This window comes from Panthera tigris, chromosome A2 (genome assembly GCF_018350195.1).
Source record: "Panthera tigris isolate Pti1 chromosome A2, P.tigris_Pti1_mat1.1, whole genome shotgun sequence".
In the NCBI taxonomy this organism is placed as follows: Eukaryota; Metazoa; Chordata; class Mammalia; order Carnivora; family Felidae; genus Panthera; species Panthera tigris.
In genome coordinates this window covers 15,619,893-15,632,325 of record NC_056661.1, presented here as the reverse complement: position 1 = coordinate 15,632,325, position 12,433 = coordinate 15,619,893, and the positions used below count along the sequence as shown (strand labels likewise).

General features: G+C 53.6%; 1 protein-coding gene across 3 annotated transcripts in view; it reads left to right on the top strand.

The window, feature by feature from the left end:
* Nucleotides 1-7,766: 7,766 nt before the first annotated feature.
* SLC6A20 (solute carrier family 6 member 20) overlaps nucleotides 7,767-12,433 on the top strand; it is a 37,512-nt gene continuing 32,845 nt past the window's right edge. For 2 of the 3 annotated variants that reach the window (XM_042977341.1, XM_042977340.1), the window contains exon 1: nucleotides 7,782-7,902. In XM_042977341.1, coding sequence (XP_042833275.1) covers nucleotides 7,782-7,902 — 121 coding nt within the window. Of the gene's footprint in view, nucleotides 7,903-12,433 lie in introns of all 3 variants that reach the window. The other variant, XM_042977339.1, reaches the window with a different exon arrangement.

Below are 12,433 nucleotides of genomic sequence, written 5' to 3'. Positions count from 1 at the left end.
GACAATCCATCATGGACAGACAAGGGCAGAAATCTCTCTCCTGATGGTAGACCTGTCACTTTCTCCCTGTGGCCCTACCAAGTTTTGCTTCCAGTGTTTTGAAGCTAGTTGACTCATTGTATTCAACTTTGAAAATGTCACATGTTGCTAGTGATAGATGTCCTCTCTGTCACTCATAACACTTTTTGGTTTCGAGTCTGTTTTGTCTGACGCAACACAGCTCTCCGTGACTTTCTTTTGAATAATGTTTTCCTGGTATCTCCCCTTCACCCATTTACTATAAGTTCTTCTGTTATGTGTAGTGTGTGTCTTATAAATGAACTTTTTACTCCCGTCTTTCACCCGGTCCATTTACCCCATTTCTATTTACGATAATTACGGACACATTTGGACTTCTTTCCCCATTTTACTTCTTGCTTTCCATTTGTTCTGAATTTGTGCTAATGCTCCCCCTCCCCCGTTGTTTTGTTTTGTTTTGTTTTTGTTTGTTGGTTCGTTTGTTTTTTACTTTCACCAGGCCACGCGAGAATATAAAGCAACCAGAAGTCCAGGCTGCTGTAGAGTTTTGACACATACACACGAATCGGCAGCAACCATTCTAAGGTACATCTACCAAAGTTAAAAATACACACGCCTCTGTTTCAGCAAATCCACCCACAGAAACGCTTGTCCACACGCCCGTAGGACACACGTACCTGAAGGCCCAACAGCCTTCTTCGTAAGAGCCAAATCCAAAAATAATCCAAATGTGGATAAGTGATCTGCAGTTACAATCACACAGAAAATACAACTGAGTGGCCAGGAAAAAAAAGGAATTAAGCACAGCTACACATACCAACTTGGAGGTAACTGAAAATAATAATGTGAGGTGAAAAGAAATCAAACACCGAAGAATAGCCACTATATTTTTTCCTGATACAAAGTTTAAACCCAGACAAAACAGAACTGGAGTAGGATTCACGCCCGGGGCGTAAAACCAAACAGGAAAGCAAGACGGTGTCAGCACGGGGTCACTTCTGCAGGGAGGGCGCGGGTGCGACGCGCAGGGTCAGTGAAGGGACCGCTGGGGCGCTGGCCATCCCTTTCGTGTCCTGGGTGAGACGGTCATTTCTGAGCCGTGTATCTTCGCATGCAGTTGTCTGAATGGGTATTATATTTCGCTATGAAAAGAGGGAAAAAAAAAAGGAATATCGTTCATCAGTAGCTTTTTTCTTTTTTCATGTTTATTTATTTTTGAGACAGAGAGAGACAGAGCATGAACGGGGGAGGGTCAGAGAGAGAGGGGGACACAGAATCCGAAACAGGCTCCAGGCTCCGAGCTGTCAGCACAGAGCCCAACGTGGGGCTCGAACTCACGGACCGCGAGATCATGACCTGAGTCGAAGTCGGATGCCCAACCGACTGAGCCACCCAGGCGCCCCGGTAGCTCTTTTTTCTACTCACTCACCATCATTTCCCAAACCTCTGCTTTCCACTGCCACGGTGACATCCTTTCACTGAGTCGTCTAGTCTTCAAAGTTGCTGTATCCTCGGTGTGGGTCTGGGCACGCGAGGTCACGGGGGAGCTGGGCGTGCACACAGTCCTGGCGCTGGAGGGGGCTTAGCAAGGAGGAGGGGTCTCCATCATCACAGGGGGAAAGCGGAAGGGATGGAGCCGGCGGGCTCAGTATAATTTAGGTGGCACATCACTCCCTTGTAAGAGGTGAAGGAGAAAAGCTATCTGCCACGTTGGGCAGCCCGGCTCCGGACCCCTCCTCTAAAACAGAGGCGTGGGCTTGGGGGGCGCCTGGGGGGCTCGGTCGGTTCAGCGTCCAACTCTTGATTTCGGCTCAGGTCTTGATCTCACGGCTTCTGGGATCGAGCCCCGCATCGGGCTGAGCGTCAAACCTGCTTGGGATTGTCTCTCTCTCTCCCCGCCTGTCTCTGCTCCTCCCCGCCTCGTGCTCGCTCGCTCGCTCTCAAAATCAGTAGACGTTAAAAAAAAAATTATTTAAAAATAAAAAAACAGTGTTTTAAAGGCATGGGCTTGGCAGTGGGGCTCTAGCACTTTCTTCGGACCTTAACTCTTTTGCCAGAGTTCTCCACGGACACCCAATACATAGAAACATCATGGCGGGGCGGCTCCATTCGGGGTCCCACTCCTGCTTCCCAAGCCCTGGACACATGTCCTCAGCGTTCTGGGGCTGTGTGGGCACAGAGTGTGGGCAAGGTCCGTGGCGCCCCCACCCCCCCACCCCGCCACCATGGCACACATAGCACTGGGAAGGCACGAAGACTTTTACAACCTTAATTATCAGCTTCTGTCAAAATGAGTGAGGAAAGCACCTGCTTTGCCTGTAGGGCAATGATACAAAGTTTCATTAAAAAAAATTTTTTTTTAATGTTTATTTACTTTTGGGAGAGACAGAGACAGAATGCAAGTGGGTTAGGGGCAGAGAAAGAGGGAGACACAGAATCCGAAGCATATTTCAGGCTCCGAGCTGTCAGCCCAGAGCCCGACGCGGGGCTCGAACTCATGGACCGTGAGATCATGACCTGAGCTGAAGTCGGACACTCAGCCGACTGAGCCACCCAGGCGCCCCAAGACCTGCATTTTAACGATAACCCAGGGCATCTGTGGGCACATGGGTGCTTGCAGAGCACGGTTGAAGGGGCTGGCTGCGCTGAGAGTCCAGGGGTCAAGCCCAGGAGCTCCCTTTGCAGCCAGGAAAGGCTCAGGTCTCATGGGAATTCCTGCCTCTTCAACACGACACGCACACACACAAGCACACACACAAGCACACACACGCACTCCCCCACACACATAGAGGCATGTGCACACACATACACATGCATGCACACGCTCAGCCCAGAGGCAGGGGCTCCCCCAGATCTCGAGGTGCATGTCTCTGTGCCGCCCCAGGGACAACGAGCAGGTACCTTGGGCAGCAGGGAGGGGGCACCATCCCATCCAGAGCCGTGCCTCCAGTCCCCAAGCTGAGCGGGCTCCTGGCACATCATAGGTGAGCCATAAAAGCTCGAATGTCTGAAGAAACTTCCTAAAATGTGGGTGCCCGGGCTGTCGATGTTTGAGAACGATAATGATGGACTGACACCGAAGTGCCCAGATTCTGTGGCAGCCTTTTCACGTATCAGCGAACCTTTACTGAGACTCAAGCACGCACCTGGGCTGGGGAGAAAACGGTGGGTAAGACGTGACCCAGCCACGGAGCAGAGGGGACACATATCTTGCGTTCTTCGTGACAGGGCCACGCGGAGAGCATTAGAAACCAGATGTGCGCCCCAGGCTGGGAGCAGGAAAGAGAGAGCAACAGAGTCTGGCCAGGGCTGGGGTGCTGGGCTTCCCAGAAACGGTAGTGTTCCATCTGGGTCAGGAAGCAGGGGGAGGCTTTTCCCAGGTCAAGAAGGGAGAAGGTGTTCCTGGTCGAGGGAACTGCCCACGGGTATAAAAAAGCACATTATATTCCAGAAGGTGAAAAGTCTAGTTTCTCTGGAACCTAGGTGAGCAAGGATCAAATTCCTCTTGGCCCCATTAAAAAATAAATTCCTCAGGGCCTTACAGAACAGGCTGAGGAGTTTGGACTTTATCTCGTGGGGAACTGGGGACTGGTGGGGGTAAGTAACAGCATTATCGCTGGGGTGAGCACATGATTGAAAGTGGCCTGGCTGCGATCGGTGGGGTAAGAATCTGGAATCCTGGAATCTGTGACCACACCTATGCAACTGAGTCAGGACCGCCCCTTCCTTCTCCACCCTCTTCCCTGAACCAGATAATTCTGGTAGGCTGGCCTTCTATCCTTCTGAAGCCGTGTCCTCATTGACACGTGGCAGGCTAAGATGGGACAGGTCCTCTGGTCAGAGGGGAAGATTTCTTCCATTCTGGCAGGGAGCACTGGGGAGCACTCAGGGCAGGGCTTCACCAAGCCTAGAACCTTGTTGCCCTTGGGCACTTGACCTCGCTCTCCGTGACACAGAGGTTGCCCCCCCACCCCCAGCCCCAAGGCCCTATGGGGTGCTGGAGCCAGGTCCCACGGGCTTGCGAGTGCCAGCTGGTACCTTTTCCAGAATTTTATGAGCTGATTTTTTTTTTTTTTAAGTTTACTTATTTTTGAGAGAGACAGAGACAGAGTGCGAGCAGGGGAGGGGCAGAGAGAGAGAGAGGGAGACACGGAATCCGAAGCAGGCTCCAGGCCCGGAGCTGTCAGCACAGAGCCCGACCCGGGGCTCGAACCCGCGGACTGCGAGACCGTGAGCTGATTGCCAAACAGAACCCTTGTCGGGGTGCCTGGGTGGCTCAGTTGGTTAAGCATCTGACTCTTGATCTTGGCTCAGGTCATGATCTCACGGTTCGTGGGTTCGAGCCCCACGTCGGGCTCTGCACTGAAGCCAGGGAGCCTGCTTGGGCCTCTCTCTCTGTCTCTTTCTCCAAATAAATAAATAAACATTAAAAAAAAAAAAAAGCACAGAGCCATTATTAAAACTTAAGTTATATAAACTACAGTTAAGTGATCTAAAACAGAAATAACAAATACTCAACCTCCCCCCGCTTCCTAATGATCTACTGCCCCTCCATCATGCCGTTGAGGCCATGTGCACCGCGTGTGGAGAATAGAGAACCCTCCAACAGTGCGCTCCTGCACGTCCCCGCGAAGCGCCACGTTCAGCGGCCCCCCCGTGGGAAGCCTGGAATCGGCCCCGGTGGGAGTATTGACAACAGCGAGATCGGCGAGGGCCGCAAGCCAGGGTTCGCAGAGAGCTGGGTGTGAAGCATCTGCCATCACTACACCACTAACCTCCACACCCCCCCCCCTTCGCTGGCTCCCACGAAAGCACACCCCGCCCCCCTCAGCCCTGTTCTTCACCCTTCTAGCAACACAACTACTCTTGGCAGATTAGCTCGCAGGTGGGTGTCAGGAAGGTGTGGGGACCCTGGCAGGAGTCCTGAGCGTCCGCCCCTGAAGAGTCACTCAGTCCTGCTGTGGGGCATCTCCCCGTGCTTCCCACAAACCCCACCCAGGACCTCACACCCCGGATGGCCTCCCGGGGCGTCTGGCAGTGTGAGTGCCCGAGCCCTGGAAGCGGGAAATGGCAGAGGGGCCTTGCCTGGTCAAGCCAACAACCCGCAAACAGCACAGCCTCACATTCTAGGCGGCAGGCGACCGTGCTGGGCGTCCCTCCAGGGTGCCCGGTTCCTGAATGCCACCGTGCGGCCGGGCACCCTCCAGGGAGAACTCCTTTCCAAGGACGAGACCGCGCCAAGCAGACAGCTGGAGGCGGCAACGTGCCTTCTGTCTAAACCAGTCAGCAACACTAAAAAGGCGGCCCCGTCTACAGACTGCCGAGACTCCTCTTGCCACAGATTTAAATTCTCAGGAGTACCTTCGTGACCTTGGAGTTGCTAAGGGAGACGTGTCTCAAACAGGACATTTGTTTAAAACAAAACAAAAGAAAACCCAAACCAAAAAACGAACAGAGAACACCGAAAGGGGAGGCTTGGCCATTGGCACTTTGTTAAATTCAAGGACGTCTGTTCATCAGAAGACGCCACCGATGGAAGAAACAGGCAGCTCGCAGACGGAGGGAAGAAATCTGTCCTGCATAAAACTGACAGGGGGCTCATATCCAGAATGTGCAGGGAACCCTGGGTCAGAAGGAAAAGACAGACAAGCGAATTGCAAAGCAGCAAAGGCACATGTGCTTCGCGAAAGAGGTTCTCCAGATGACCCAGTTCGCCTATGGAAAGGTATGCAGCCTCATTAGTATCCGGGAAGTGACAATTAAAAGGCACGGTGAACTATCACCACACGTCCACAAAGCCGGGTAGCACTTTGAGAACAGAATGACAGACGTTGGTGAGGACCCAGGACAACCGAAACTCTCGTGGGAGTATAAACTGGTACTACCTCTCTAGAAAAGAGTTTGGCAACACCTGCCAAGGCCGCGCGCACACACCTGCCGTCCGGCCCGAAAGTTCCCAGCGTTGCGTGTATTTGCCTGCCCGAGGGCAAGTACTAGAATGTTCCTCACTGCTTTATTCACAGCAGCCCCAAACGTCCTGCGGTCATGGACTGGGGTATGTTCACCGCACAGAATACTATGTAGCCGTGAGAAAGAACAGCCTTAGAACCGCACGCTGCCGCGGACTGAATCCCACAAGGAAGCCAGGCACCATAGAGCGCATGCCGCACGAGTCCACGTGTGTGATGTAGTTCACGTGCAAAAGCAGCGGAAACTAGCCTGGGCTGGTGGGTCCCTCTGGGGGGGAGGCCAGTTGTAGAAAAAACACTCACCAGAATCCAAAGTTTAAAAATCAAAATGGTGCCCCGCCCCTTGCTGCATTGTGGACTTTTCCTGCTCTGCCTTTTGGAGACAGAATTTCAAGGACGGGTAGGACGTCCGAGAAGCCCCTACCTTCCTGACCACACTGCCCTTTGTCAGCCACTGGCCGGGCAGGAGCGCTGGGGACACCAGAGTAATGATTTCATTTTGGCTTCAAGGAAGATTTCCACTGGCGACTCCACCTTTCATCTCTTTTTAATTTTAATTATATATCAAGAATTTTCATAGTGCTCACTGTGTACCAGGCACTGTTCAAAGTATAATATTAATGAACTGATTTAGCGCGTTACGCATTCATTCATCCAGACCCCTGGGGACTTATAACAGTGGCCCCTGTATCGAGCACTTACTATAATGCCACTTAGTAAGCTATCAATGAATTCTCACATGGGCCCTTGGGAGGGGGAGAGGTTTGTTTCAATTGTTTCAATGAGGCAACAGTGGTTCAGAGAGGTTAAGTGACTTGTCCAAGGTCACACAGCTAAGTCAGTGACAGAAGCATTTCTCCAAAGCACCATGCTTAGACACGTCTAGTGACCACCCTGAACCAAATAACCTTTCCAGACTGGTCTCTTAGGCCTCAATGCCAGTGTCATGAATCAGAATCACAGAGGTTGTTCAAAACCGGATTCCTGGCCCCACCCTGCATCACAGAGCCGGACTCCCCGCCCTGCACACAGTAGGCAAGTAGGGCCTGTCTGCAGATGGAGGGAAACCTGGCTGCCTGGATGGCTCTTCTTCCAAGAAGTGTGTGTCTGTGGACGGTGGAGGAGGGTGGAAAGTGCCTCCGTCCCTTGCTCCCTTCCTCCCAGTTTCTGGGCAATGTTACATCTCCTACTCTGGGAAGCCCTCCCTGACCACCCCAGCCTATACCCCAGTACTGCTCACCCTTTTTCTTTGCCTTAGTTGTCTTCTTCGTGCCTCAGGCTTTTATATGGACTAAAATGAACCATATGAAATTGTCCTTTCAATTTCAACGGTAGTTGAAAATGGGACATTTTATCCTGTCCAATGAATGTAAGCCTTTCCCTGCGGGGAATGCCCCAACGCCGGGTCCCGGAGGGAGGGTCGGGGATGTCTGTTGTTCACAGCCTCATCCGCAGCCCAAGCCCAGCAGGCACCCAGGAAACGACGGGTAGGTGGGCTGGGAGAACCCGACGGCTCCCGAGAGCCGCCGCGCAGCAACACACCCCGGGCGCCGCCCCCGTGCCGCGCAATCCCGGGCACCTTCCCGGCCGCGGCGGCCCCGGGCGGGGTGGGGCCCGCCGTCATCCATTTACCAGCCTCGCCCCTCGGCGGGCGCGCGTTAATGAGATTAGCAATTAAAAAGCGAGCGAGCCTGTGGCGGCGGCGGCGGCGGCGGCGGGGCCACCACAGGGCCGAGCGGGCGGGACGCGCGCCGCAGCAGCGCTCCGAAGCAGCCCCGCGCCGAGCCCGCGGCCATGGAGAAGGCGCGGCCGCTGTGGGCCAACCCGCTGCAGTTCGTCTTCGCCTGCATCTCGTACGCCGTGGGCCTGGGCAACGTTTGGCGCTTCCCCTACCTGTGCCAGATGTACGGCGGAGGTGAGTGCGCCGGAGGGGGTGCGCGCCAGCCGGCGCTGGGCCCGTGCTCCCGGCCGGTAAACTGAGGCGCGCCGCTGCCCAGCTCTTCCCCCTGAGCCGCCCTCGTGGCGGGGGGGGGGGGGGGATGCTCTCTGCAACCCCCCAATCCCATCCCAGGGGCGGCCCAGCGCCTCACACCCTTGCTGAGAGCCCTAGGAGGGTCGGGGAGCGTTTTCTCCCTGGGGCAGTAGTCTGAGCAAGCCTTCGCTTTAGCTGGGAACAGTGAGCAGGAAATTGGCTTGCTCGACAGAAACTCCTGACGCCAGTTTTCAAGTCAGAAGCGTATTCCCAGCAGCGCGATTTGAAACTCCGGGTCAAAGGGTCTTGAGCCAGCTGTTTAAATCTTTTGGTTAAAGCATTGGTTTGGGTTTGGAACCGCAGGTGACAGGACAGGCCAAGCCGTTGCAATTCTGTTGTTTCGGGTTTGGTTTGATTTTACAAGTGCTTCCTCTGACGCATCATGCACACTCACCAGCTAGACCGACACACGCACCTCATTTGCCCTTAACGTTACAGAGAGCCGGGGACACCTTCGTGACACGCCACAGAGCCTCTGTGCGTGCGGTTGTCGCTTTGGAAGGCAGTGTGGCAAGAGGGGTTCAAGCCTCAGCATTGAACAGTTTTTCCTCCTCGGTTCCATTCCTAGAATTCTACCTGAAGGAAATGATCAGAGTTCTGACCGAGGGTGGAAGGATGGTCTCGATCTTTTTTTTTTTTTTTTTTTTTTACATTTTATTTATTTTTGAGAGAGAGACAGAGACAGAGACAGAGCACAAGTGGGGGAGGGGCGGAGAGAGAGGAAGACACAGAATCCGAAGCAAGCTCCAGGCTCCGAGCTGTCAGCACAGAGCCCGATGCTGGGCCCGAACCCATGAATCGCAAGGTCGTGACCTGAGCCGAGGTCAGTTGCTTAACCGACTGAGCCACCCACGTGCCCCTGGTCTCCATCTTTTAATAAGAGTAAAATGTTGGAAACTTCCTAAGCCCTTGGGGCACCTGGGTGGCTCAGTCGGTTAAGCGGCCGACTTCAGCTCAGGTCAGGATCTCACAGTTTGTGGGTTTGAGCCCCGCATCGGGCTCTGTGCTGACAGCTCAGAGCCTGCTTGGGATTCTCTCTTTCTCTCTCTCACTCAAAAATAAATAAACTTAAAAAAAGAAGAAGAAGAAGAAAAAAAGAAACTTCCTGAGCTGTCAACTAAAGGGGTTGGTTCAGTAAATTATGGAACATCCATGGAATGGTGTTCTTTGCAGCCACTAAGAAGGAGTTTTCAGAACTTTCGTGTAAGTTTTCTCCTGTCATATTCAGTGGAAGGAGAGGAAGTCAGAATCAATATTGTGTAAAAGGGATGATCTCAATTATGTTTAAAAATATGCCAAGAAAAGAGACGAGGAAAAAAACACTCCAAAATATTAATAATAGTTATCTCAGAGTGATTTTTCTCTGCTTTGTACTGTGTGTGTGCATGTGAGTGTGTGTGTGTGTGTGTGTGTGTGTGTGTGATGCCTTCTATAATCAGAAATGTTTTTCACCATGAAGGACAATAAGAGATGTTAGACCAAAGGATTCACAAAACGTAACCCATGTAAGAAGGACCAAGACGTAAAACACTGCTCCCCCTCCCCTTTCCCCACCAGTTCAAAAACAAAACAAAAACAAAAACCCAAAACTTGACAAAAGTCAATCCATGGAGTTGTTGTTTTGTTTTGTTTTTTTACATAGCGAATCTTAACTCTCTGATTCCTTTTTTAAAATTTTTTAATGTTTACTTATTTATTTATTTTTAATTAAAACAATTTTTAAAACATTTTTAACGTTTACTTTTTATTTTTGAGAGAGAGAGGGAGACAGAGTGTGAACAGGGGAGGGTCAGAGAGAGAGGGAGACACAGAATCCGAAGCAGGCTCCAGGCTCTGAGCCGTCAGCACAGAGCCCGACGTGGGGGCTCGAGCTCACAGACCGCGAGATCGTGACCTGAGCCGAAGTCGGCCGCTCAAATGACTGAGCCACCCAGGTGCCCTTCTCTGATTCCTTTATTCATTTGAAGGCCATAAATACATTAAAATTCTTCGAAGGGCCTGTGTTGCCATATGTTGGAACAGCTTCATAACTGACTTTTCAAAGAATTGTCAGCATGAGGTTTCCTCGTCCTGCTGTGCTCGGCACACCCAGCCATGATACCTCTTTCCTGGCTGCGTGTTTTCCAGCCATCGGCCCAGGTGAGCCTTGCTGTCACATGACTGTTTAATTCCTTGTTAATAACAATACCGTCCCCTGAATCGTCTGCAGGTGACACAGGTAGGCTGGAGTCGTTCTGGAACAGAATATATGGAGGGAGTTGCTGGGGACACCTCAAGCCCTCCGGGACCCAGAAAAGGAAAGAAGAAGAAACCCTGGGGGCGCCTGGGTGGCCCAGTCGGTTGAGCCTCTGACTCTTGATTTCGGCTCAGGTCATGATCTCACGGTTCATGGGTTCGAGCCCCGTGTCGGGCTCTGTGCTGACAGTGCAGAGCAGAGCCTACTTGGGATTCTCTGCGTGTCCCTCTCCCTCTCTGCCCCTCTCTCGCTCTCTCTCTCTTTCTTTCAAAATAAATGAATAAATTAAAAACAAAAAAAAGGGAAGAAGAAATCCTGGGTCTGGTACAAAGTGTACTTGGGCTGGATGGGTGGACGGATAAATGCCGGCTGATGGATGGGCGGGCACGGAGGAGAGGACGGGTGGGTGGCCGGCTGGAGGCGTCCGAGGTGGGCAGGTACGGGCTGGGCCGGTGGCACCCCCTTAAGCATAAGTGTCTACAGAATAAAAGACGAAACAGCTTATCCAGGCGCAGTAAGGACTTCGTCACCCGACACCGGCCCCTATTTCCACCCCATCGTCTGCCATCCGTTCATTTTCTAGTCCCGCCAACTATTCTGGACCACTTCTCTGTCCAGAGAATGGGTATTCCCTGCCTCTACACTCTGCACGAGGTTATTTCCCCCCCCCCCCGGGAAACCGCCGTTAACCTGGAGCCCCCTTTCCCGGTCTCCCCCCAGCCCCACGCTGTGAAGCAGCCGGGTCAGAAGAGGCGCCGATGAGTATTTGTTGGACGGATGAGCAAGCTCTGTTGGGAAAAGCGCAGGAGACGCGAGGTGGGGTTGCCGGTGGTTTTCCCCAAGCCTTGCCCTGCCCAGCAGTGTCACCTGCTGATAGGTGATATATGTGGCCCCAAATCCAGGCCGTTTGCAGACCCACTGTCTTCCCTAAAGCTAAAAGGGAAGCCGAGCACCTCATGAGAGGCTCCAGAGGAGCGTTTAACCTCCTTCTAAATGACCCACCGCCTCCCGCCAACAAAGAGCTTGTTTATGAACTACAGAGCCAGGCTGTGCCGAAATACTTCGCAGAATAAAACGGATTAGGGGTCCGTGCGCCCTTCCACGGGGCTGTGCCTGTGACCCGGAGGCTTGTTCCCGTCCTGCCCTTCCGAGCCAGGCCCAGCACGAGGAATGTTAATTCAGAAGATTACATTCCGGGTACCAACCCCCGCCGTTCAGCGCGCCGGCGCTTGGCAGACGTAAAAGACAGCACAAAACCCCACCTCGAGCGAGTCCCCTGGTCTCGGCGACCGTGTCAGGGTGGGAGACCGCGTGGTTCCAGAACGGAGCCGGGACACGAACGCGCTGCGCACACCCGTGGGGAAACTAGATACCCCAGCGCCTGATTTGTACGTAAAGGCGCTCGAGTCGCGGCAGAAACGGGGACGCCTGAGAACAGTGGTGTGGCTGGTGGCAACGTGGACGTTTTTCCCCTAAGTCTTCTCTCTATTATATTTCAACCGTGAAGAGGAAGAAATCGGAGGACACCTGCCTGTGTTGTGGTTGGATGACACCCAGACTGGATGTCCCACGTCCCCCCGATGCCCCCCCTGCACCTCCCTTCCCTCCTCTCTGGTCCTTAGAGCTGTGCGTCTCCAACTGTAGCCTCCCTGGGGAGCCCCATAAACTGCAGGTCTGTGGCCCCTGCCCCCTGAGATCCTGACTCAGACCTGCGGTGACGCAGGGATGGGATCTGCCTTTCTAACCAGCGCCTAAGGGGTACGGATGCTGTGGGGCCACGGAGCACAACTTGGACGAAGGTCAGGGTTGCTCCTGTGCCCCCCAGGGCCACCAGCGGCTGGGAGCCAGGTAGTGGGGTGCTGGGAAATGTTGATCAGCTGCCGGAGACGGGGTGGGGGGGGAGGGGAGGGGAGGAAGTAAGACCTCAAGTGTAGCATTTGATGATAATCGCAGTGCAAACGCTCCCTCCAGGGCCGATTTCACACTGTGATGTCCCCACGTAAGGTCCCAGCAGGTGGCGGTGGCAGAGATGTGGGCAGCTGGCTCTCGTGCGTAAGCTGGTCCCAGCGGCCCCGCGTGCCCCTGCAGCCGCAGCCCTCCAGGCCACGCCCGGCCTGGGACCGAGCCACACGTATGTGCGTGCATGTGGGTGCCCGCGTGGGGCGGGAAGCTGAGTTT